This window comes from Poecilia reticulata, linkage group LG2, assembly GCF_000633615.1.
Source record: "Poecilia reticulata strain Guanapo linkage group LG2, Guppy_female_1.0+MT, whole genome shotgun sequence".
NCBI lineage: Eukaryota > Metazoa > Chordata > Actinopteri > Cyprinodontiformes > Poeciliidae > Poecilia > Poecilia reticulata.
The window spans coordinates 24,222,887-24,246,678 of NC_024332.1; the positions used below are offsets into that span (position 1 = coordinate 24,222,887).

The 23,792-nt window shown below is 41.0% G+C and overlaps 1 protein-coding gene across 3 annotated transcripts in view; it reads left to right on the forward strand.

Moving 5' to 3' along the window:
- Positions 1-16,720, forward strand: part of ndp (norrin cystine knot growth factor NDP) — a 33,310-nt gene extending 16,590 nt beyond the window's left edge. For all 3 annotated transcript variants that reach the window (XM_017308164.1, XM_008437273.2, XM_008437281.2), the window contains exons 2-3: positions 8,297-8,743; positions 14,362-16,720. In XM_017308164.1, the coding sequence (XP_017163653.1) occupies positions 8,528-8,743; positions 14,362-14,586 (441 nt within the window). In that variant the 5' untranslated portion in view covers positions 8,297-8,527 and the 3' untranslated portion in view covers positions 14,587-16,720. The remainder of the gene's footprint in view (positions 1-8,296; positions 8,744-14,361) is intronic.
- The last annotated feature ends 7,072 nt before the right edge of the window (positions 16,721-23,792 follow it).

Here is a 23,792-nt window from a genome sequence, read left to right on the forward strand (position 1 = left end):
TGCTTGACTCAACCTTTTGTGTGACAGAAAAGTCCTATAAGAAAAAAAAACTGCATTGAAAATACAAGATGAAATACTCCTGCCACAGCAAAATTTAAGACCTGTTATTCACTTATTTAAGGCCAACATACGTTTTTTGAAATAAATTAAGGACATTTTAAGACCTTCATTCTAAATACATGAATTTAAGACTTTCTAAGGATGTGCGGACAGCCTGAGTTTGGGCTATGCTGTTGTGTCTGTGGCGCAGGGCGATAAGGATGGTCAAAATGATCCAGCTGCTTTCAGCTGAGGGTGAATTCAGGCAGAGGAGTCTGAATGTGGCCCTTGTCCTTCCTCAACCCTCTCGACCTCTTTCACTTTCCGACCAATGATGCGACTGGAGTTCTCACCCTCACGGACATGTAATGAACTCTCTCTGATTATTATCCTAAAAGCCCCCCCATTTTCTGAAACAGCTGCCTTTCACAACTGTGCGTTGCTATCGGCGGCTTTCAGAGTTTATAATCCTGAGTAGACAAAAAGAGACAGTAATTATGATGTGCAGACACCTTGTACGGAGATATGTCCCTGCCTTGCTGTGCCGGTGGCGCAACAGGCAGACGACAATCAATAGAGAATCATCTTAAAGAGGTGGGAACGTCTGGCCAGCTCAGCCAAGTGTTAATCATGGAGGATGCTGCTGGACCAGGACCAGAACCACATTTCAGGTAAAAAGAGAGTTTATTTGGCCTGTCGGGGTATTTACTTGCCGGACCACTGCTGTCATTATCTCTGTTTGCTTTCCTTCACGGTAAGGCCAGGACCTGTTGTCTGTTTAACGAAAACACATGTTCCGAAGGGGAACTGTGATTTACGAGGAAATGCCGAGGATGTTTCCCCTAGTGTGACCGCAACCGCAGCTACATCGTCCTGTTTGATCTCAATTGATTTAACATGTTTTCACTTAATAAAATCCATTTACTGGCTTCACGGGATAATACACTCGCACATGCTTTTCTGCCCGTTCATGCAAAACGGGAGTATCGCGTAGCTGGAACTCACAACAGTCACCCCTCCATGCAACCCCGCACCCCAAGAAAACATCCGAGATCCCTGAAATTCCCAAACTCATTACATGTGTGGTGGATTTGATTGGAAACGTTGCGCGCTGAAACCCCCAACAACACCCGTGGGTAGTTCACGGGTGTTCAGCTGTCTCCATCTTTGATTGGCAGTTATGGAAACGTGACACAAGAACAAGCGAAGCTACGAAGTTTAAAAACCACGCCGTTTCTGTCTCACACGGAGGCCGCAAAGAAGACAGGAGCTTATAAAAGCACTTGGACTGTTTTTTTGGGTTTTTTTGTTTCATATGTCGGGTTGGCTGCCGCGGTTCAGTGAAAAGTATTATTCTCACTCCAATTATCAGCAGAAACTGTGATCCACCACAGACTGTGGAATAGCTGACAGCCGTCCCTTCCTGTTCAGCTCACATGGCTTAAATATAATTAGAGTAATCACGATGTATATGGTTACAGGAAAGATTTACTTTCTTTGTTTCTGCTGTTCTACATGTGATTAAAAACATTTTTTTAATGGTTTTGGGAACAAAAGGTCAAAACAAGGACTGGGGTGGTAGGATGTGATAACCTGTAGTGAAAAAAACATTGATGATATTGTGCTATTTATGCAAAATTATAAAACATTAGTTACTTTTATTTTAAACAAAAAAGCAATAAGGCTGGAAAAGGCTGAAACATTTGCTCGTCAACCAGCCAGCCTACAGTCTGCTGCTTTACAGTCATGTTTTAGTAGCTAACAGTAGTAATAATAGTTTCCATATGATTGTCTGAAATACTCATCTCTTGGAACAGAAGAGAAGGTAAAACGATACAGACTCAAAATTTTATCACAATATTTTGTGGTACTATTATGATAGCGATAAAAGTGATAAACTATTTATCACTACTTTTTCAGGTAACATTAGGGATGGCTGTGAATCCTTGACACAACATTTATAGTTCCACAAACAAATACTGCTCATGAAAAAATGTGTAATATGCTTCTTTAGTCACACCAGGAAGTGTTCATTGTATCACTCAAATCCACACAGTAACTGCATTTAATCATATTTTCAGATGTATTGATCTCTATTGATGCTCTCATTGAACAAACGGTGGAGAATTTCTTTTTAAACATCGTCAATTGGAATGTATCGCGTCAACAACAAATCTGCATTTTTATAAGAAATTTATCACGATAAATGGAAAGCGATAAATGCCCAAACCTTGGTGAAACAGAGATCATGCCTTTACAGGTGTTACTCTATGTAACACTTAATCCACTCTCGCTTCATACATCTAGAGAAAACTTTGGCCACTCCAACTATCTTTGGCATCTCTTTAAAATGACTCTAAACTATAATTTCAACCAGAATTTACCCCTTTACATATTTCTTCTGTTTGCGAAAATACAGTTTTTAAATTATTTAATTTGTTGAGGGAAAAACGTGCCAAACCAACCTGTTCCTGTGTTCTTATTATTGAATTGTGAACAACAGCAACGCCCTACAAATTATCCTGACAATGTTAGGGGGTTTTAAACGTCATTAATTGGAATTTATCGTTACAGCAATAAATCTGAATCTCATCATGACAAGAAATTTATCACGGTAAATGATAAACGATACTTTAAATTCTGATTTATCGTAGTAACGGTAAAATCCGATTCATGATGTTTAAAACGTCCCAAAACTGTCCGTATTGTCAGCATTGTTTTCCTCTGTTTGTTCAATATTTGAATATATGATTAAATGCAGTTACTGTGTGCATTTTAGTGATTACCTTTTTATGTGACTGGTGTCATAAAGATATTTATTACAATATAGCATTTGTGTTTGTGATGCTATTATTGCTGTGTCATGTAATCAGCAACCTAAAAAAGTAATAAAGCGTCCTTGCTCAGTTTTATCGTTATTACAATACCATAAAATTTCATGACAAATCTTTTAGTCCATATTGCCCACTCCTACATGCAGTGATCAGGCCTTTATTTGACTAGTGAAACTGATGTTGTTTCTCTACATTATAAATGAGGTGTCATTATTTTTTTTCAAATAAGACCAAGCTGATTTCTGTCCCTTTCTTTCACGTGATAATGAAATTGTGATTCAAAAACAGATTTTTGTATTAAATCCAGTTATCTTTGTCTGATATGATGAATTACTTTAGTCTGAAACATTAAGATGTCAAGAGGACAAGATGAGAAGAAATGTGAACATTTTCACTCTATCACAGACCTGTGCCTAGTCTAAACTAAAACTCAGCTAAACCCAAATCCGTCCATTTGCTGGAGGCAAAAGGAGCAAAATAATAAAAGATTCAATTGCTTTTGTCTTTTCATAATAGTTTTATTTTTTTGTTTGTGCTGTTTTCTGTTAATAAAGGCCACTTGCGTGATTGATTATTGTATTGAGACGCCCTTAATGTAGGCAAAGTCTTATCTCCAGGTGTCTGGTGAATATATAAAGCTATCCTCACTTATGAAAAATAATGAAATATTTGGCTTATCAAACCCAGACCGCTTTGGCAGCTTTCCTTTTACATATGTGCTTCAAAGCTGAACATTTCTTTAGTCTTTAGTCATGCTCTCAACACTTGGATTATTCCAGAATGGGTACAGTTTGAACAGTTCATGGCAGAGATGGTTGAGGAACTGTAACGATGATTGATTTACGTCGACTGATTGATTAGAGAATCACTGATCAAGCTCTTTCTGCCAGTACAAGTCTCTAGTTTTTTCTTTTCAGGTCTGATTCAGTCAGAGTTCTTAATATGACAAAACAAAAAGAAGAAAAAAAATAACATTTTGAATTTTTTGATAGTGTGTTTGTATCACACATTTCAGCAACAAGGCAGTTCAAAGTGCTTTACATGATGGGTACAGTAACCATTTATAAAACAAAAAATTAATGTTACATTTTGCCAAATGCCATCATCAAAATCATCAAGAAAATATACATCAAATATATCAGTCAATGTTCCACTTACTACTAATCAAAGACAACTGCAAACAGCTGGGGGTTTTAGCCTCAGCATAGAAGCTGAATGCTGCTTCTCCATGTTTGGTTCTGATTCTAGGGATGCAGACCAGACCAGAACCAGAAGACCTGAGAGGTCTGGGCATAGTAGCCTTGGATTGAGCAGAAAGTGAATCACTGAAACCAGCTAGCTTCGAGTCGTCTTTGTCCAGTATTAGCAGCTACAGCCGATGGTCTGTCAGACTCAGTTCAACTGGGAACCAAAATTGCAACATTTGTTACATTTTCAACTAATTGAAAAACCTGTTCTCCTTTCCACCTGTGGTGGCGCTGGACCAGGAACTATTAAAGGAAATGTCACAAAAGCCTTGGAAAGAAACAACTTCCTTCATCATGAAATATAGATAAAAATGGAGTGGCATCAGATTTTAGTGGTTATAGGATTTCTCTTTTGTCTTTGGCAAAAGACCACGAGCCATTTCTCCCACTCCTGCCAGAATCTTGCGTTTGCTTTGGTTGTATTTACCCAGAATCCCCTGCAGTGTACTCATCTTCCTTCTGTTGGAGCGGTCTCTGGTCTCCTTCACATATACATTTGAACCTCTCCAGAGTTCATTTAAATCAATCCGAGATCAAAGTCTTTAGGCGGACCAGAGTTTGATCTTTTTGAGTTTGATTATGCATTCACACCTCCCCAAATGAACCAGACTTTCTAGACAAATGGACTGGAGTTGGATTAAAGCAGGCTAACCATGGCTAGTGTGAACCCACCCCTGGTCCTTTAGATTGTGAGACTAAATAAACAAACAACCTCTTAGTTWGTTGTTTCTTTACATATAGGCTTGAAAGGAAGATACCATATCCCTTTAGATCCACCTTCAGTGGAGCTAAAGGTCAAAGGGCACATGCAGTATGTGGTAGGTAAGGGTTAATAGCGGTGAGAAGGGCCCTCCACCGCAGAGTTTTGCCTAAATTAGCATCTGTGTCTCCATTTGGGAACTCTTGACAGGGGGCATAAATCTTCTCTTCATTTGGCCTAATCTGTTTAACTCCACTGCTGGAAGACGGTCCATCGCTGATTTCAGACACTCGCACTCCATAAACACTTAAGAGCGTCTTGCCAAAGACTAGCAGACTAATGATGCTGACAGCGATACGGGCAGCAGAGCCGGCGGAACGGCGTTGGTCGTACGGCTGGCAGGGCCCGAGGTGCTGAGAGGTTCTGGCAGTGCTCGAGGAGACCGGGCCGCCCGCTATGTAAACCCCGCAGCACATGTTCGACGGTCCAGCGAAACATCTTGGGCAGTATTTATTTTAACAGGCCAAATGATACGTCTATTTTTCTCGAGAGGAATGTTAACTTTTAAATGATTTCCCCTTCGAGGGACGAGTGCCGGGGCCGAGGGAGGAGACTGCACCGGGGCCAGTCAGACGATTTCTGCAGGAAAATGGAAATCATCGCGAAAGCCGGGCTGGACTGACGCCTCACTGAGCCTAAAGTGAATCAGCGGATTTATTTAGTGTTTGATCCGCTGGTTTTGATCAAGATCTGCTTATAATCTCAGTAAACAACTTCGACTATACACTGCAAAAACACAAAATCTTCTCAAGTATTTCTGCTGTATTTCTTGTGCAAATATTTTATTACACTTGAAATAAGACAAAAGTAACATAAGTAATCTTTCAGCAAGATATAGGAGCTTGTTTGAAGTCAGTAATTCCTTAATATTCATTAAAAAAGAAAGTACACATCACATCAAAGATGGGGAAAATGATTTACATGTGAAATATTAACTAGAAACTAGACCAATGCTTAGTAAGGTTTGGTGTTTTTGTAGTGTGGGTTTGAATGCTACTTTTATCCACTCAAAAGGCAAAAAAGTTTTTCTTCACTCCCTTTCAAATATCTAATTATGTTCTAATTTGTAGACATAAATAAAAAGTGCTTTCCATAAAAAGATATTTTCCTATGTTAAAAGTGAAATAATCTGCCAATGGAACGTTCCACCAGGACTTTTTTTATTTGAAGGAAACAAAAACAAACTAAAAAAATAATAATAATAAAAAGAAGCTCTATTATCTTGCTGAAAACTTTCTTGTAAGTTAGTTCTGCTATATTTCAAGCGTATTAACTAGAAACTAGATTTAAAAAACTTGGTAAAAGTTTTTGCAGTGTAATCCTGACTGTATCTATTGTCACCTGGGAAATATGTGAACTCTTAGCTACGAGGAATAATATCCAGTCCTTAACCGTCTGGATATGACGGCCGAAATGATTTTGTTTATTAAAGTTCAAACATGAGGCTTTGGATTTAAAGCGCTTATTGGCCTGTTTACCGTATTTGTAAAAAAATACTTTCTTGTCTGGAGTTAAAAACTCTTAAATAAATCCTGAACCAAACCAGCTAAGTGGGAATGGTCCGAAAGACGTTACATAAGGAAGCCTGAATTCTTTAATCAATGCAAAACACACAGGCCACCCAGGATCAAAGCCACCGTTAAGTCTCCAGCGTCTCCTTTTGACAAAGACCGACATGGTGAATCATCCAGTAAGGAAGAGAAAGTCAGGAGAAATGCTGCCTGTGGAGCAGTAGGTTAGAGACCCAATGTTTATAAAGGGCTTTATAAACTTAGTTCAGCTTTAAATAGCTTTTACAGCTGCAGTATGTAACTTTTATTTAAAAAATAAATGTTTTTTACACATTTGTTAAAACCGTCACTATGCTGTGACAGTTGAGACAGATAATCTGTGAAAAAATCGATCTCCACCTCCTCCCTCCAATGCTACTGTTGCTGTCTTAAGAAACGCCCCGCTCCCGGGCCAAAACAGCCAATCAGAGCCAGGAGGAGGGTCTTAGTGCTGTCAATCATCCTCATGAACTCGCTGCTGAATGTGCTGATGGCGGAAAAACGACTTACCGTTACAGTTATTTGTCATTACTTGTCATCAATGACCATGCTAAGTAGCCTTAGCATTCACACCCGGCTTTGCTGCTCACTTAGCAGTGAGCAGCGCCACACAGAGTGATTGACAGCGCTAAGACCCGCCTCCTGGCTCTGATTGGTTGTTCCTACTTACCAGCGGAAGAAAACAGATTTTATCACGAATTTTCTGTCTCATACTTTCATGTATGGTCTAATCTGTTTGACTCCACTTTGTCATGAACTGTCATGACAAAGTAACACTTTCAACATATATGTAAAAAAAATATATGTGTAATAAGTTACATACTGAAGTTTTAACTACACTAAGCACTTTACACTAGAGCCACATTTACCTTACAGAAATTATACAGTCAGACATGAAAACTGACTACGTGATGTAAAGGGGGGGAAAAGAGTAAAACAAATGGCGGATCATTTTTCAAAGTTATATTTTCATTACATTTGTTTAAAAAAAACATACATAAATAAACACTAGTAACTTAGATCAAAATGACCAAATTGGGGCCATCTGCCTGAACCAGCTGGGTGGTTTGAGAAGACAGAGCAGAGACACAAAAAGAAACAGATGAACCAATGTAGGATTACTTTCAGTGTTCATGACGGTCAACAGCAGGGGAGGGAGAAATTAACACACTAGTTACAAGAGTCTGGTGTAAATCAGTCCGGCAGTCAGCACACATTTTCATACATTTCAGACATTAATGACGTCATGTTGTATTTATAATTTTTCTGAAAAGTCCTCAGTGATGGTGTTGTACTCCCTCACCCTGCACACAGACCTCCACATAATTAGTAACACATTCCCTTCTAGCAAATCTGCCTCCGCCAGCAACACGCTCCCTATTAACGCAAGCCCTGATGTCGGGAGAGCTATAAAAATATGAAGTTGAGGGGGGTAAAGTAAACAGTTATGAAAATATGTTGCAGGACTGGCAGAGCGTTTACGGCCCAGGGAGGGCTTGTTGGGGAGAGCAACGTGTATTAATGAAAAAGTTGTCCCTGCAGAGAGGAAAGGGCCTGGTTGGTGTCAGGCTGGTGTGGTTTCTACCAGCATGTGTGTGTCCTGCGTGTGTGTGTGTGTGTGTGTGTGTGTGTGTGTGTGTGTGTGTGTGCGTGTGTGTGTGTGTGTGTATCAGCAGGGAGTGTGTGACACACTTATAAAATTTGTGGCCAATTGCCTTGCACAGGAAGGCAATGGCATTGCTTAGAAAGGCGATGACAAAAGGTTGCAAAGTTTAAAGGGACATGAACATGTTTGCAAGGAAGAGTACATTATTATATTTATGTATTTGATTCAATCTTTTTGTGTTTGTCTCGTTGTTCTTCCAGACCAAGAGGGACTGAGACGGCGAGGGATGGAGTGGCCCGACTCTCCTGCCACCTGCCTTCCCTACGTCACCCTGACCTTCAATCTTCATTCCTCCAGTAGGAACAAAGACAGAGCCTGTCCTGTGTGAGACTTCTCTGAATCCCGTCAGAAAGCGTTAGAGAGGCTGTAGTCAAGAACCGTGACACATTGGCCACCGCCTGCAGCGCCAGGAGCCTCCGGGTGTCCCAGTCATGAAACCGTCCATCTCCACCGGCCCTCCTTCTAGACTCCTGCTGGTCCTGATGTGTTGTCCTCTGCTGGGCTTCGTCCAGTCTGCCAGCAGCAGCAGCAGCAACAAGGCTGGCGATAAGGGACACCAGCAGCTGGTCGACACCGACCCAGATCGCTGCATGAGGCACCACTTTGTGGAGACCATCACACATCCTATTTACAAATGCAACTCTAAGGTAAATTGTGCGACCGACGCGCAGGTCGACATGCCGCGTCGTTCTCTCATTCTTCCTTTACCAGAATGTTCCACCGGAAACGTTGCAAACATCATGGAAATAGATTGTTCCAGATAAAACCTCTGGGGTCCAAAGCAAACCCCAGAACACAGGTCAAAGTACTTGTATTACTCCCGCTCTCCACCTCCGTGTCTTTATCTCCATCTCTCAGTCAAGCAGACAAGTCACGCTTTGTTTCTCAGAAAAAGTGTGTGTGTGTGTGAGAAGAGAGTGCTGGACCTGGGCCACGCTGCAGACCTGTTCTGCACCTCAGCTAGGACTTGTTTTTTCCCAAAGAGGACGTTTCGTGTCAGTCTGTTCTCTGCTACCTCCTCCAAGGGTCCGCAGGGAGAGAGATGGGTCGAGGGAAGAATATGAAAGGCGCTTGTGAGAAACACAATCCAGAGGAGCGGTTCTGGTTTTGATGCTGAAGACAGCTTCGAGGCAACCGCTTCACGTGGGAAGACTGGTGGCCCACTTAGCCACAGCAGACATGCCAAGGCATTTTGTGGAAAGGTGCTATCAATTAGGCCCCTTTCCTTTGTTGTGGATCACAGCAGTTGTTCCTCTGGTTTGAGTGATCTGCTCTTTGGTCTTTTTTAATGTTCTGACTCTGAGTGCATCAAGCAGGTGGTGAAACCACAGCTCAGCAGAGCTCAGGCAAGGCCTGCCTGCCTGACCAGCATGAGTCCTCTGTAGCCGTACATATAGGCAAAAACTTTACAGAAAATCCACATTACTCACTTGTTAAGTAAATGCTCGTGTTTAACTAGGATATCGGAAAAGTGTCTTTCAAAATCTTTTACACTCCATGTTTCACGTTTTTTCCCCCACATCATAACTTCATGGTGTTTATTTGTTTTCTGTAATAGGCCAACTGGATGTCTGGAACATAACTCAAGCTCAGTCTGACTGGATGGAGAACATTTGATAACATCAATTCTCAAATCTTGCTAAGGATTCTTTTTAGGGCTGCCAACATTAACATCTTATCGCACGCGGTTAATCTGAAAAGTTTATAGTATTAATATTAAATAATGCAGATTAATCACATTACCAATCCTGGAGGTGTTACCTTGTTTACAGCAACTTAATGCACAGTCTTGTACTGCGGTCAGCAATGTAGAGTCAAACGGGAGGGAAGTGTTGAGCGAGGAAAGTCAGACAGGTGAGGTCAGTAAATGTGGCTAGATGTGGACGTCCCATTGGATAAAACCAAGGCAGCATTACTTATTGCAACTGTGAATTATCCTACCACCAAAGCACATCCAGTTTATAGTTATGATTTCTAAATTACGTTTGAAACAAATGAACTTCTTTTAAACTTTCCTGAATAATGAAAACCTGGAAAACTGAGATGTTCAGTTTGAGACAATAAGAGATTTTCTTACACAGTGTTTTGTATTTTTACATTTCAGGCCTACAAAGTCAAGCATAGTGATTAAATGTGATTAATCTGATTTTTTTTATCAATTGACTGCACTAATTCATCTTGAATTTAGGGCCTATACTTTGACTGGGCCACATGAATAAGCTAGTGATCTGGTCTGTTTAGGGTAGATTGAAGATTAACTCCCATCCGAACCTTCAGTCTTTATTCAGCTCCATCCGTCGTCCCATTAACTTCAATCAGCTTCCACGATGTTTCCTCAGAATAATGCTGCCACCACCATGTTTCTTAAAAGGATTGTTGTGTTCCAGATGCCATTTCACAAAACCCCTATGAATTTCACATATGAAATTCCATGTGCTGCATAAAAAAATGCATGTGGTACAAATCTTCACAGGTGAATGACATGAAAAAAGCACATGTATGCATGCAGACTCAGTACAAAACATGTGATTCCCATTTTTCCACATGTGTTACACATATGTCAGCATATTTAATTGCAAATAAATATGTGTATCACGTATGATATATGTGCGTATCACGTGTGTCGTAGTTTTTCTAGCACACACACTTCAATGCTGGCAGACCAGAAAACATCTGAGGCCTTCACAGAACTGCAACATTTGTACTGAGATTAAATAACACACACCACTACTGATCTGAAAGTAAGAGGTTCTGCTAGACTTTGTTGGGTTTCTGGAGCAAAGGGCTGCCACTTGTTTTAGATTGTTGTTGTAAGAAAAGTTGCAATATTTTGTGTTGTTCTATCACATTAAATTCCCCCGAAGCTTTTATGTTTTTATGTATGTATCAGGTTTTAATACATAAAGAAAAGCTAAATGTATATAATACTTTTACAAGGACTTGTTAGCTACTGCTGTGGAAGTTTATGCAAGAATATACATTTCAAGTAAGCATAAATATCACACAGACATGTTTGCAAAATCATTAAGTGTAAAAGAAATTAGATGAAATTGCCAAAATGTATCGACACACATTTTGAAATTTGAACAATTTGAAATTTGAACAATTGGAGAGATCTTACATGTTGCTGGATGTGAGATCTCTCCATGTTTTTTTTCTGCAGAAACATGGAGGAACTATTAATGAACATGTTTCTCCGGTTAGCCTGACATTCGTCACCCACAGCTGATCTCATCATCTGAGGCAAATAAACGTTCATTTCTAAGTGATGCAGTGAAACCTGAAGCTGCCTGGCGATAGGCTGCCTTCTGCAGGCCGCTGATGTTTATCGAGGGATATGTGTAACTGATCAGTTATTAGTAATGGTCAGTTACAACGATAGACTGAGAAATTACAAACAGGTGCTTACAGGAGTGTTTTCACAGCCGGGCTGTGTGAATTGAACTGCATCCCCCTCATGCATACAACTAGCATCTTTCAACAGGATGTGTGCATTTTTTTTTTAAATACTCACTTTTTATTCCAACAAAGCGTGACCTGTTCCCACAAAATTCATAAAAAATAACTTAACTACATTTATTTTGTTGGAATAATTTTTGTTCAATTTAAATTCTGTCCTTAGTGTTGAAATATAATTTATTATATCTATATGTACAGTTTAGATTTTTAATTCACAGCTCTCATTTTACTTTTAAGATAAAAAAAAATAGCAGATGCTTAAATACATGAATTTTGTATCCACTAAAATGTAAATTTTGTACAAAAATAACTTTTGATAAAAATACAGATACGAAATGTATCTAGAGAACATTTGTCTGTGTGATTATATGTAGTTGTATTTTTCATTAAACAGTCTAATCATTTTTTCTATAGTGTTCTGGACAAAACATACTGTGTCACAACACACCATTAAAACTATGGAGATTTGAGTTTTGACACGTTTCCAGTTCATCACATGGCACATAACCTGATGAAATTACCCTGGTTAGACAAACCCATCTTATTTTCAAAGCCACCTTTGAACACTGGGGGTGAATATTTGTCTGAGGTGCAGCTGATTCAGTCTAGTCACCATCTTTTACAGGTATGAGGTCTCACTGGTCTCTCAAAGCCACACATTTGCCAAACTTTAAGCTGCAGGAATGCTTGGAACACAAAATAACTCCAAGTTATGCTTGATCTGGTCACAATAAATTAAAATAACTTCTCCGCCCACTCCACCCAGAGAACAAGTTGTGAGATGTTGCAAATTTCGCCAAGTCTTTCGACCTCGACCTCAACATCTGCTGAGGAAGAAGAGACGCCACCTTCTATGGTGTGTTGCGTGCTCAAGGTCGCTCGGTCGTCCTGTCCCAAAACAAAGACGGTGGAGCAGTGACGCTGCCGCATCACAAAAACATTCTGTCACATCGTGCCTACAAGCACATGACTGACTATTATACAACCTCCCACAGGATGGTGTGGGTTTAAATTGCTTCTCAATGTTTTTAAACCAACATAGTTTAACACCCATGTAGATCTTCAGAAATCTCCAGGGCCCAATAAGTCCCTCTTCCTTGGAAACTATAACCATATGATAGGCCTCCAGCTCCAATATACTTTCTTGGTATCTTTTTTTTTTTACTCTTCTGCATTCTTGTACGCAGTGTGAGCCTGTAGCTAGGTATTTAAATGTCACATTGAAGTCTTTTATTTATAGCCTTTTCTTCCTAAAATGTATAATTTCATCACATATTTGCATGAAGGTTAAAGATAAGTTTATTTGTAAAGTACATTTAGCAATACGGCAGTTCAAAGTGCTTTACCCCATGAAATATAATACACTAACTGATTATGAAACTGTTTTACAGTTTTCTGGATGTTTGTTCCAGATTAGCGGTGAATAGAAGCTGAGTGCTGCTTCTCCTTGTTTGGTTCTGGTTCTGGATGCAGAGCAGAACCAGAAGACCTGAGAGGTGTGGAAGGTTGATACAACAACAGGAGATCTTTAATGTATTGTGGTGCTAAGATGTTCGGTGATTTATAAACTAACATTATTTTTAATTATTATTATTCTTCCTATTGATATTATTTCAGTGAGAACGCGAGCAGCATTGTTTTAGATCAGCTGCATCTGTCTGCTTTTTCAGGCAGACCTGTGGAGACTCTGCTGCAGTCATCAATGTGACTAAAGATAAACACATGGATGAGTTTCTCCAGATCTTGCTTGGACATTCGTCCGTTAATCCTGGAGATGTTCTTCAGGTGACAGAAGGCCGATTTTGTAACTGTTTTTATCTGACTCTGAAGGTTCAGGTGAGAGTTCATCACTACACCCAGATTTTATGCCTAATTGCTGGTTTCTAGCTGTAATAACTGAAGCTGTGCGTTGACTCTAGATCGTTATTCTCTAGATCCAAAGATAATACCTTCAGTTTTGTTTCTGTTCAGCTGGAGAAAGTCATGGCACATCCATAAGCAACAGAGATTTACTGTAGTTACTTTTTTGAAAGTGTTTCGTAGTTCTGATGCTTTGGACCACAGCGGTGACTCAGTTGTTCCTCATCTGTGAATCGGTGGATGAATGAATGACAGCTCTGAATGGATGGTGGGACAGCAGTACGGGGTAGAGGGGCGCGAGGGTCGGGACRGGGCGAGCAGATGAGGGGAGAGAGCGACGGCCCAATGCTCGGCCAGAACAAAGACAAATGGTCTTAAAGTGGCGACAGCGCTCCTGACGTGTGTGTGTGTGTGTATTTGTGACATCCTGCTATGGCCCCAGACAGGCTTTTGTCAAAGTGGGTACACGGGTGGCGACACACAGCAGCTGACAGAAGACGTGACACAGGAGGCTGTTTAGGGGTGGCGACAGGAATGCAGTGACCCACAGAGGAGCGCCAGTCGGATGGTCACTACACTAATCAGGCTGTTGCTGTGTGTGTGTGTGTGTGCGTGCGTGCGTGTGTGTGCGTGCGTGTCTGTATGCGTGTGTGGGGATGGGTCAACCTTGAGGAAGACTTGATACACCCGTCTGCTGTGTGTGACTAAACTACCTCAGGTGTGGGAGTGTGGGACCGGCTCCTGTTGCTATCTCTCATTTCGCAGATACAAGGCCAGGGAGTAAGAGGCCAAAGAGGAGCTAGACGCTACTTCCTATCAGGGCATACTCAAACAATGCTCCGCTGTGCTCACACTGCCCCGTTCCCCGGATCTTATCTCTGACAGAACCTTGATGTTGATGAAAACCCTCTGTGTGACTGACCTGGCCTCTCTCATGTCTCCGCAGATGGTGTTGCTGGCGCGATGCGAGGGCCACTGCAGCCACACCACCCGCTCAGACCCGCTCATCTCCTTCAGCTCCGTGCTCAAGCAGCCCTTCAAGAGCTTCTGCTCCTGCTGCCGACCACACACCTCCAAGCTGAAGGCGGTGAGGCTTCGCTGCGCCGGCGGGACTCGCATTACGGCCACCTACAGATACATCCTAGCCTGCAACTGTGAGGAGTGCAGCTGAGTAGGCGGCAGTTCCCCCCAAGGCCCCAGCCCCCCAAAGGCTCTCGTTTTTCTTGGCCTCGGACCTCGTTCTGAAACTGTTCGGAATGCTCCAATAATTTTTGGATATAGAGTTATGCTCCAAAAATGCTGGACGTTAACAGTTTGGAGGAATCAAATCCACCCTCCTCCCCCCTTCACGTGCTCCTAATAACTGACCCACAGCTCTGGGACACATGTAGAACGCTCCATACCTTCTCCATTATAAGTGCTTTCAATCACGACGAGCCATGCAAAGCATATTTCTTCGGCTCACAAGGCCAAACACCGCAAACTGCTGATCCCGGGGGCAGGTTTGAGACCCTTCCCCGCCTGAGAGACACACTCCGCTCATTACAGGCCTCAGTAATCCATCCACACACACACGCTCTCAAACTGCAGTGTGGYGCTTCGAAGAATCTGTGACAGCTAAGCGAACCCCTCCCACACGTTTGACAACAAGACAACACGCCTCGTTAAAATGCAGCAATGGAAAAGGATGAGGCCTCCCCAGACGCACGGTGGAACTATACAGGAACATCTGCACTGTTACTCAACCAATAACATTTACACACTTCCTGCAGACCTTCATGTAGCTGTGTAAAACTTCACTGTCGCTTACAGGAGAGCTCATCATGTAGACGTTCTAGGAGAAACGGAGGGCAAAGGGAACCCTGAGGTTAAAAACACAGCCAAGGACGAAGGCGTAAGCCCACCTGTGGGTGTTGGTTTGGACTCTCCCTAGACTGTCACTTATGTTAGTGTTCATAATCTCTACCTGAGTCTTTGTGATGTTCACGTCAGCGTTGTTGTAACCGCAGCCTCCGTCATGCCAGGTTGATAGAGTGCCTTGCAAAAGAATTTATTTCCCTTGAACTTTTTTTCACATTTTGAAATTGAGATTTTATGCGATAGACATAAGAAGGCAAATGCGACCCAAATCAAATGATGGAGCTGGTGTGTGCCCCAGAGCAGCTGTGGCTACAATCCAGTAGCCACATGAGTGTACAGAAAAGCTTGATTTTGTTGCCCCTAACAGCAGATATAAGGAAGACTGTAGATGTTAGCTTCAGGTCTAGTGGTAAGATGGTTTCCATTGTACCTATTAATGCAGACTTAGGTATATTTGATCTTTGAACTATTAAGAAAAGAAGTTAGAAGCAATTTTAGAGTATTCCTACAGACCATCAGAACTGGTGCAGCACACACCGCCTCCTGACTCTAGAACACCTCTGGGGTCAATCAGAGGAGAGACTGTGAGCCACAGGCCTTTTTGTCCGACATCAGTGTCTTACCTCTTCGATGCTGTTATGAAAAAATGGTCGAAGATTCCCGTCAACACACTCCTGTACCTTGAGGAAAACCATCCCGGAGGAACTGAAGCTGAAATCATTTCGATGGCTGGGCCGACATCGCTGTCAAACCGTCTGGAGTAAGAATGCTCTGCAGCTCGAGTCCACCTGTAGATGAGCAAAAACATCTGGCAAAATACTGCAGCTGAAGCTCAGTCAGATTGGAAATAGGACATCTGTGAAGCAATCTTTAAGTCTTGCCACAGATTATCTATTGAATGTGGGTCTGGACTTTGACTGGGCCATTTAAACCAATGAATGTGCTGCGACCTGAACTGTCCCGCTGTAGTTCTGGCTGGATGTTTTCGGTTGTCATCATGGAAGAACGTTCTGCGAGGTTCTGACGGAGCAGGGCTGAATACAAACGCAGCATTTTCTTCCATTTCATATTTATGCACTATTTTGTGTTGTTCTATCACGTAAAATCCCAATAAAATATATTCAAGTTTGTGATTATAATGTGACAAAATGTGAAAGCGGTATGAATACCTGTACAAGGCACTGTACAATTGCTGCTATTGCCTGTTGTTTATTGTTACTCCTTCCATGTTAAATCAGCGCTACGGTTGCTCTGCCAATGTCTGTGTTGCTCGCGAGTATTGACCTTACAGCCAACGTCGAATACAAAACTTTAAACTCCTGCACATCTCCTTCTGTCTGTGTGAGACTCGTTCAGCCTTCAGTCTCTGGTCAGTGTATCCAAGTGTAAAAATATGTCAGTGTTCAAATTGTGGTTTTTGTATAATTAAAACTCTGCAACCACAATGTGTTCAGTGCTTACATGCATCGAGCTGTTTGGTTGACTTTCCCTTTTTGCCCATTAGAGCACACATTTTCAGTCCGAAACAGAATTTGATGTCTTTCTTCTCAAAACTTTTAATACTTTTACTTACATTTTCATTTTGAGATCAGGACTTCATGTCTTTCTTCTCAAAACTTGGAATGATTGTACTCAAAACTTCTTACGATCAGACTTAGTCTCTGTTCTACTATCGATTGTTGCAACCTGCACCACCCGCAGAATTTAGGGACAAACAACGACCTTAGCTTTCTGCTCCATTGTACACTAAACATCCACTAGCAGTGTGGTACTGATCACTAACAGCTACTGATCTTAGGCAGGAGTTTGTTCGCCCAACCAACTCCCTTCATCCAGCGGGTGGCGCAGGTTGCTACAATCGACAGTAGCCACACAGGCACACCCACTAGAAGGAAACAAATGCACCCAGTACAACACTTTCATTCTATAGGCTGAGAGGCTGCCAGACGACTGTGCCGAAAGGTGTTTCCAAAGGCGAGCAGAGTCCGAGCAGAGTGTGACCGCGAGGAGAAGTTCTGGTTTTCGTAAGGTTTCATGTATGTTAATATCTCATTGTGAAATATCTGAAGTTTTATATCTTTATCTTCAGGACAGAAATGCACCACAAACCTCTGATATAAACAGACTTGCCATAAGTAGGAAAGAAAGAAAAATACATTCAAACTATTTGGACAATTTCGGAGTTATTATCAGGGGTGAAAGTAAGGGAGTACGGCAGGGTACTGCGTACCCCTAAAAGATTTAGCGGGGGTACGCCGCTCCTCTCCTCAAGAGAGGAGCGGCTCTCTGCTGTAAAAATATCAGTGGGTTCACTGATATTAGTGGGCGAGTGCGCCCACTAATCAGCCGTGACTGATTAGTTTTTCAAGAACAATCTAAAACAGACTTAATCAGTTAATAAATAACTTGTTTCCCATTTCATATTGTTTCTGAACTCTTTGTGCTTTGCTAGAGCAGGGGGGCAAAACCTTCCGATAGCGGAAGGTTTTGAGTCGATCTCGGCATTAGGTGACAAACTGAACGCCAGGACGCTGAGACCTGCACTTCCTCCTCTGGCTCGCTTAAAACGTTCATAGCTTTATTAAAGAACAACAAAAAAATCAATAAAACGTGTTCAAATTAATGATCCAACAACAATAATAATCTCAGTGATTATTGTTTCAACAAGGTGTTCTGTGCGTTTCGGTTCCATTACCAAAATAACGAGCAGAGCAGGAGTTTAAAATGAACTAATCAACCACCGCTGTGTTCATGAGAGGCTTATTAATAATCGCAAAACAAATATCAAGCCTGCAAACCTAATATTGTAACGGACTGATTGTTATGTTTTTAACATAATCTCTGGTCGGCTATTGGAGTGCAGGAGGTTGCCATGGCAACGGGTGTGCTTAAGTGACAGAGAGAGACGGAGAGTAAAAAGGTGGTTTAGAGTTGATCATCTGTTCAGGTTGTTTTACTTTTGCATTGGTGCATCACAGCCGCTGTAGTTTCTTAACGTTCAATAAACAACAAACTTGGACTAATTACCTCGTTCTTTGAGTATACGTCATTTACAACAAACATCAAACACAGTAAATATGTCTCATTAAGTATTTAACAAACAAATGGCTTCTACCGCGATAATTATGTGAAATTAAATTAATTGTCTGATATAAAAATAGTTTGGTGCTTTGAGCTCAGACTCTGAGAGGCTTTTCCTTTATCAAACAAATTTGTTTTGCCTCTTATTTAATGGAAATATTAATGTTGATGAGATTTTCTCCAAAATAATAACATTTTTCAACCTTTATAGCTCCACTGTTGAAAATGAGAAGCTAACATTCACAAATGACAGTGAAATAAAATCCAGTCCAACATCTGGTTTGAGGTGATTCCTCTGGATCCTGTTGGAGGAAAAATATCCCAACTTCAGAAGATGAGCTTTAACCTAACAGAGCTCTGTGGTTCCTCCTGTCAGTGTGAGAGTCAGGATGAGGAGGCGCCATGTTAGGAAGAGAAGTGGAAGCTGCAGGATCTTCAGAACAAACAGGTTATGATTCTAGAATTTAAAACTACTTTCACCCCTGGTTATTATCACCCCGTGTCTCTATTGTGTTGGTAGTCTGAATAATTTAAAGGGCTGTTTTCAGTGCAGTTCCATCTCAGTCATGCACAAACAGACATAAACATGAAGTGAATAAATCGATTTTCAATCACTGTTTTGCACCAAAGAGTTACGAATAAACACGTTTTCACTGAAACTCTTTAAATGTGTATATATTTGAAACTTTAACTTGACATATGTGACTGTATGGGGGAACCTTTCTGCCATAATCCAAGAGCACACATTATCAGCCTGAAAGCAGATTAACCAGACCTTAGAGTCTAGACCCAGTGTCTTTATACTACAACCAGTAGAGACCCACTTAAAGCACTCAGGTTATCTCCAATCTTACCTGTCACTATTTTGTAAAAATYTGTTTTCCCTTTGATGTTTAAGGTTTTTCTTGTAAATAGGATATATTAAAAATGCCAAATTGTAGGAATAGTGCAGCTAATCTTAGTTTTATTTATAGTCATTACTCATCAATAGTCTTTTGACTATGGATCAAAGAACATTCCCAAACATTTAAAAAAAAACTGGGCTATAAGCCGCTGGTATCTCCGCCACTCTCGGTTTTCCATAAGGACTAAACCTGCTGAACGCAGCCCTCCGTCTCCAACGCCGAACCATGGTTTCGTTCACGCTGAGCTTACGAGTAGCGGCTCCATTTCCCTCCTGTACTGCCAGATCGATAACCTTCAACTTTAAAGCGGCATCATATGAGATTTAAGAAATTTCTCCGTCGTGCATGCTGCTAGCATGTTCTTGTTCTAAATGAAAATTAGCAATCTTGACTTCCAATGATTCACTTCCTCTTAAAGAGCCCCCTGGCGGTTGAAGAAAAATCCTCAGAAAAGCCGCACCGACTGTAAGCCTCATGGTTCAAAGCGTAGGAAAAAAGTAGTGGCTTATAGTCCGAAAAATACGGTATTTTTGCTTTTAACTCATTGCCGAAAACCAACGGGAGTTTGAAAGGAATGTGCCGGGAGACGGTGGTTCTCTCTCGGTTTAACGAGCCGCTCCGCCCGGTCACCTGACAGAGCTGGCGAGATGGAGCGGTTAAGTCCAAACACATTTGCCGTATGTTAATAAACCGAGCACATAATTCAGGTTTACACAACTAATTTATCGCCTAATCACTTTGTAAAAGTTATTTTACTTTCCAAAAAGCATAATATACCAACTTTATTAATAGCTCTGTTCGCTCTCCTCACTAGCCTCAGCCTGAGGATGCGCGCGCATATTGCACCCTGCTAGTGAACTAAGCCCGCGAAAATCAGAGGACCAACTGTCAACTATCTTTTATTTTCAAACTAAATCGATTTTTAAAAAAATGACTATGCTAAGTTACGAACAAATATGACTGAGGTTAATTTAATTTATTTGACAAATTGTGCTCTACTCCTTGTCTTTTTTAATTTTTTCCCCCAACAGTCGTGTTGTAGCAACACCAAAGCTCTTTGTCAGACCAACAATATCAAACGTGTTCTAAATAAATTCTATTTATTAATAAAATCCAATTCACACTGAAACTTTATCTTCTTTCTACTTACCATGTCTTATTTCAAAGTAGAGGAGAAGCCCGATATGCAACCTTCACAGTCTTGTTGAAAATGGAGGCTTGTGAAGAGGGGCGTGGCTTCTTCCAAGTTTCGTCTTTAACCCAACCGTTTGGGTAAATCTACCCAACACCTGACCCAACAGGAGTGTTCAAGCAATAGAGTTCCGGTAAATTTCTGACCCAACTCTTGAGTTATGAATTTTGACCTAATATTTGGTTAAACTAACCCAACCTATGACCCAACAGCTTCAACCCAGTAACTGGGTTATGAAAATAAACCAGTATTTTTTACTGTCAGTTCATGTGACTTGTGTGATGCGACAAAAGTGTTTCCATTGCAGTTTTGCGAGATAAGATCAAAAACTACCTCATCCTAGCACCAAAACTTATTTTTATCAGCAAACAAGAAATTTGTCAAAATTTTCATTAAGTACATTCATTTTTAAAATGCCAAATTGTGCAGTTATATGGTAAATCGAAACGGAGCTTCTGATGTAGAGGATTGGTTAAATCTGAGTAGTTTATATTTTCATATTTAAGCAATGTAGGATTTTGAACAGAAATTAAAACTGCTTCAGATTGTACTAGTCTGACTGACGCATATGAGGGCCCGAGGGCCTCCTCATATTTTTGATAAATGTTGCCATTTATCAAAAATGTATATTATAAATAACTTTTATTGACCACGACGGCCCATTGGCTGATTTCATTGACGGACATTGGACTTATCCAATCAAATCCCTCATTCCTCCTTGGCCCACCCCTCCGTTCTCCTTCCCATGTTATAATTAGCGCTAGGGAACAGAAATGTGGTGGGATGGGTTATAAAAACTGCAAGAACAACAACTAAAAAGCACTGAAATCCATCCGGAAAAAAGTGTCAAACTAACAGAAATATTTAACACACAAACTTTAACCGCTGGAGCAATTCAGGAGCCGAGAAGGAGGGAGAATTAGCGCTTCCAGTGATTCGTAGTTGGATGATGACAGACATGTTACCCAGGGAGAGTAGAGGGCAGATTATCTTGTAAGAAGTTAGTGGACATGTTCACGAAGAGGGAGCGTTTCATGCTGGGAGGAGAGCAGGTTTGTGTGAGTGAGTCCGCCTCGTGGAATTAACAATAAACACGTTTTGAGATGTTTGTAATTATAACGATAATAATAAGAATTGGAGAAATGAAATACTAAACGTGAAAAAGTTAGAAAAAAACAGAACAGTTAGAAAATTGTTAGAATTAATAGCATTTAAAGATATTTGGACACATGTGCTCTAAATGCTATCTGGCCAAAAATGCTTAGCATAGTATAGGAAATTTTTACGAAACTTATTTTTAAGCTGCTACTTTGATGGAGCGATTTCTTTTCCATAAAAATATGGTCTTACTATGGGCATAATTGTGCTTTTGTATAAACAGTTTATTCCATAAAACAGTGAAAAAACAAGAGTTTCTTTGACATCCACGTTCATTTCCACATGGGAACTGATGCATAAGTATTTGTGTAATTTGATTACTGGCGGGGCTTGTTGCCAAGGGACATGTTTCACACACAAAAAAAATATTATTTTTGAATTCACATACAAGCATTCCACCCTGTGATGAATGATAAATTATGTTATTTATCCCAAAAAGCCAGAGTGGTGTGTTTGCTGTCTAAACAGAAAAAATATGGAGCCTTAATTTTTTAGTATTTGCAACAATAAAATACAAAAATGTAACTGAATTCCCAATTTTGATCTTGAAATCTGAAAAAAAAAGTTTTTACAATCAATATCTCAGTTTAATAGTAGCTCTAGAAGACCCAGATCTACATTACACAACTACAGTATGTGAAATAAATAGTGGTTTGTAAAATTTCTAAAGTGGCTGGTAAAAGTGTACTTTTTTTTTTTTTTTCAAGAAATGTTTTATTTCCACCGTTGAAGCTACCAGCCAACAAATAATCGTGTTTTTAACAATAAAAATAAAACCCGCTTTTTATTGACATTTTTTGCTGGATCGTAACTCTTAACTGAACCCAGAAAGCTGAAAACGGCACGTTAAGAAGGCGTAAAGCGAGCTGAGGGACTGCGGGGTGCCCGAGTTGCCGGTCGGACTCTTTACTTCGGGAGACACGGCTGGCCTCCAGTATCTCATTAGACGCTGTTTCTTGTGTTTGGGGGTCGGGGTGCAGCCAAACCCCGTGGTTTTTTGTCTCAGCTCCTCACCCACCCGGCGCAGATATGTCTCTGTTGTGCTCGGAGCCGAAACGCTGCTCGGCTCCGTTGAAACGGCGTAAAAACTCAGACCGACGGAACATTTCAATCCCGACTGCATCTGACAGCTCGGGCCTCTCCTTCACACGTGAACCTAATAAAATCCTTTCCCCCCCAAGACTCTGGAGACTAATTTGCCTCTGTCTGCTGTCTCCTCTCRCTGTGGCGCTCCTTTATCACGGCTCTCGCTCCGAATCTGCACACAGAGCAGAGAGAAGGCCTTTTCTGACAAAAAGGAAAACGGTGCAATTAGCTAGCAACGCTACAGCGCGACAGAGTGACAAGATAATGGCTGTCAGGCTGATTGTAAATGTTCTCTGTTCAGAGTCTAACGGCGGACAGAAGGAGGCAGAAAAGATGGTTAACGTATTGCGGTCACACTTATTTAAAGGGCAAACTACCATTCCTCAAATCGTGTTTTTCATCAGGTGTGAGGCAACCTGGCGGACAGATGTGATCTTTTTATAGCCCTATACTTCAGCAGACACCACACGGTCATTTGTTCCTCGTGCTAATCATAACCATCTGATCGTTTATTTAACAAAAATAAATAAATAAGAAATCATAGAAAGGAGGGATTTTTATTGGACCGCTCCGATGCAGCCTCCTCATTAAAGAGAAACTCACGTCCCTGTGTTTATTATTCCATTATAATCCCAGACATGGACAACAGCCATGTGCTGGAGGGCTCACAATATGACTATTCACTGCCTTTCACATTTACTACTTTGAGGCCTGTGATTAAGCTGTCAGCACAAATTTACAGCGAAAAAATCTGGACAATTATGCGAACGCACTGAAAGAATAGATTCGTGGGGCTTGCGGGTCCGTCTCGAGACAATAACCGTTTGCCCGTGTGAGCGGTAACAGGAGCGTTTCAGAGTTGAGCTCGGGTGTTTTCGTGTCGTTTCTCCATTTATTTTTTTACTGACCCTCGCCGACTGAGAAGGGAACAGTGCGTGAACCAGCGTTGTCCCCAAGCGCTCATTTCTGGTCAGATGTTCTTCTGTTCCAGCCAACGTTGGCAATTAAAAAAAACAAATAAATAATAAAAATAAAAAAAACAACAACCTCAAACTGTAAATATTCATGTCAGTGGTATACAATATTTTTTTCTGG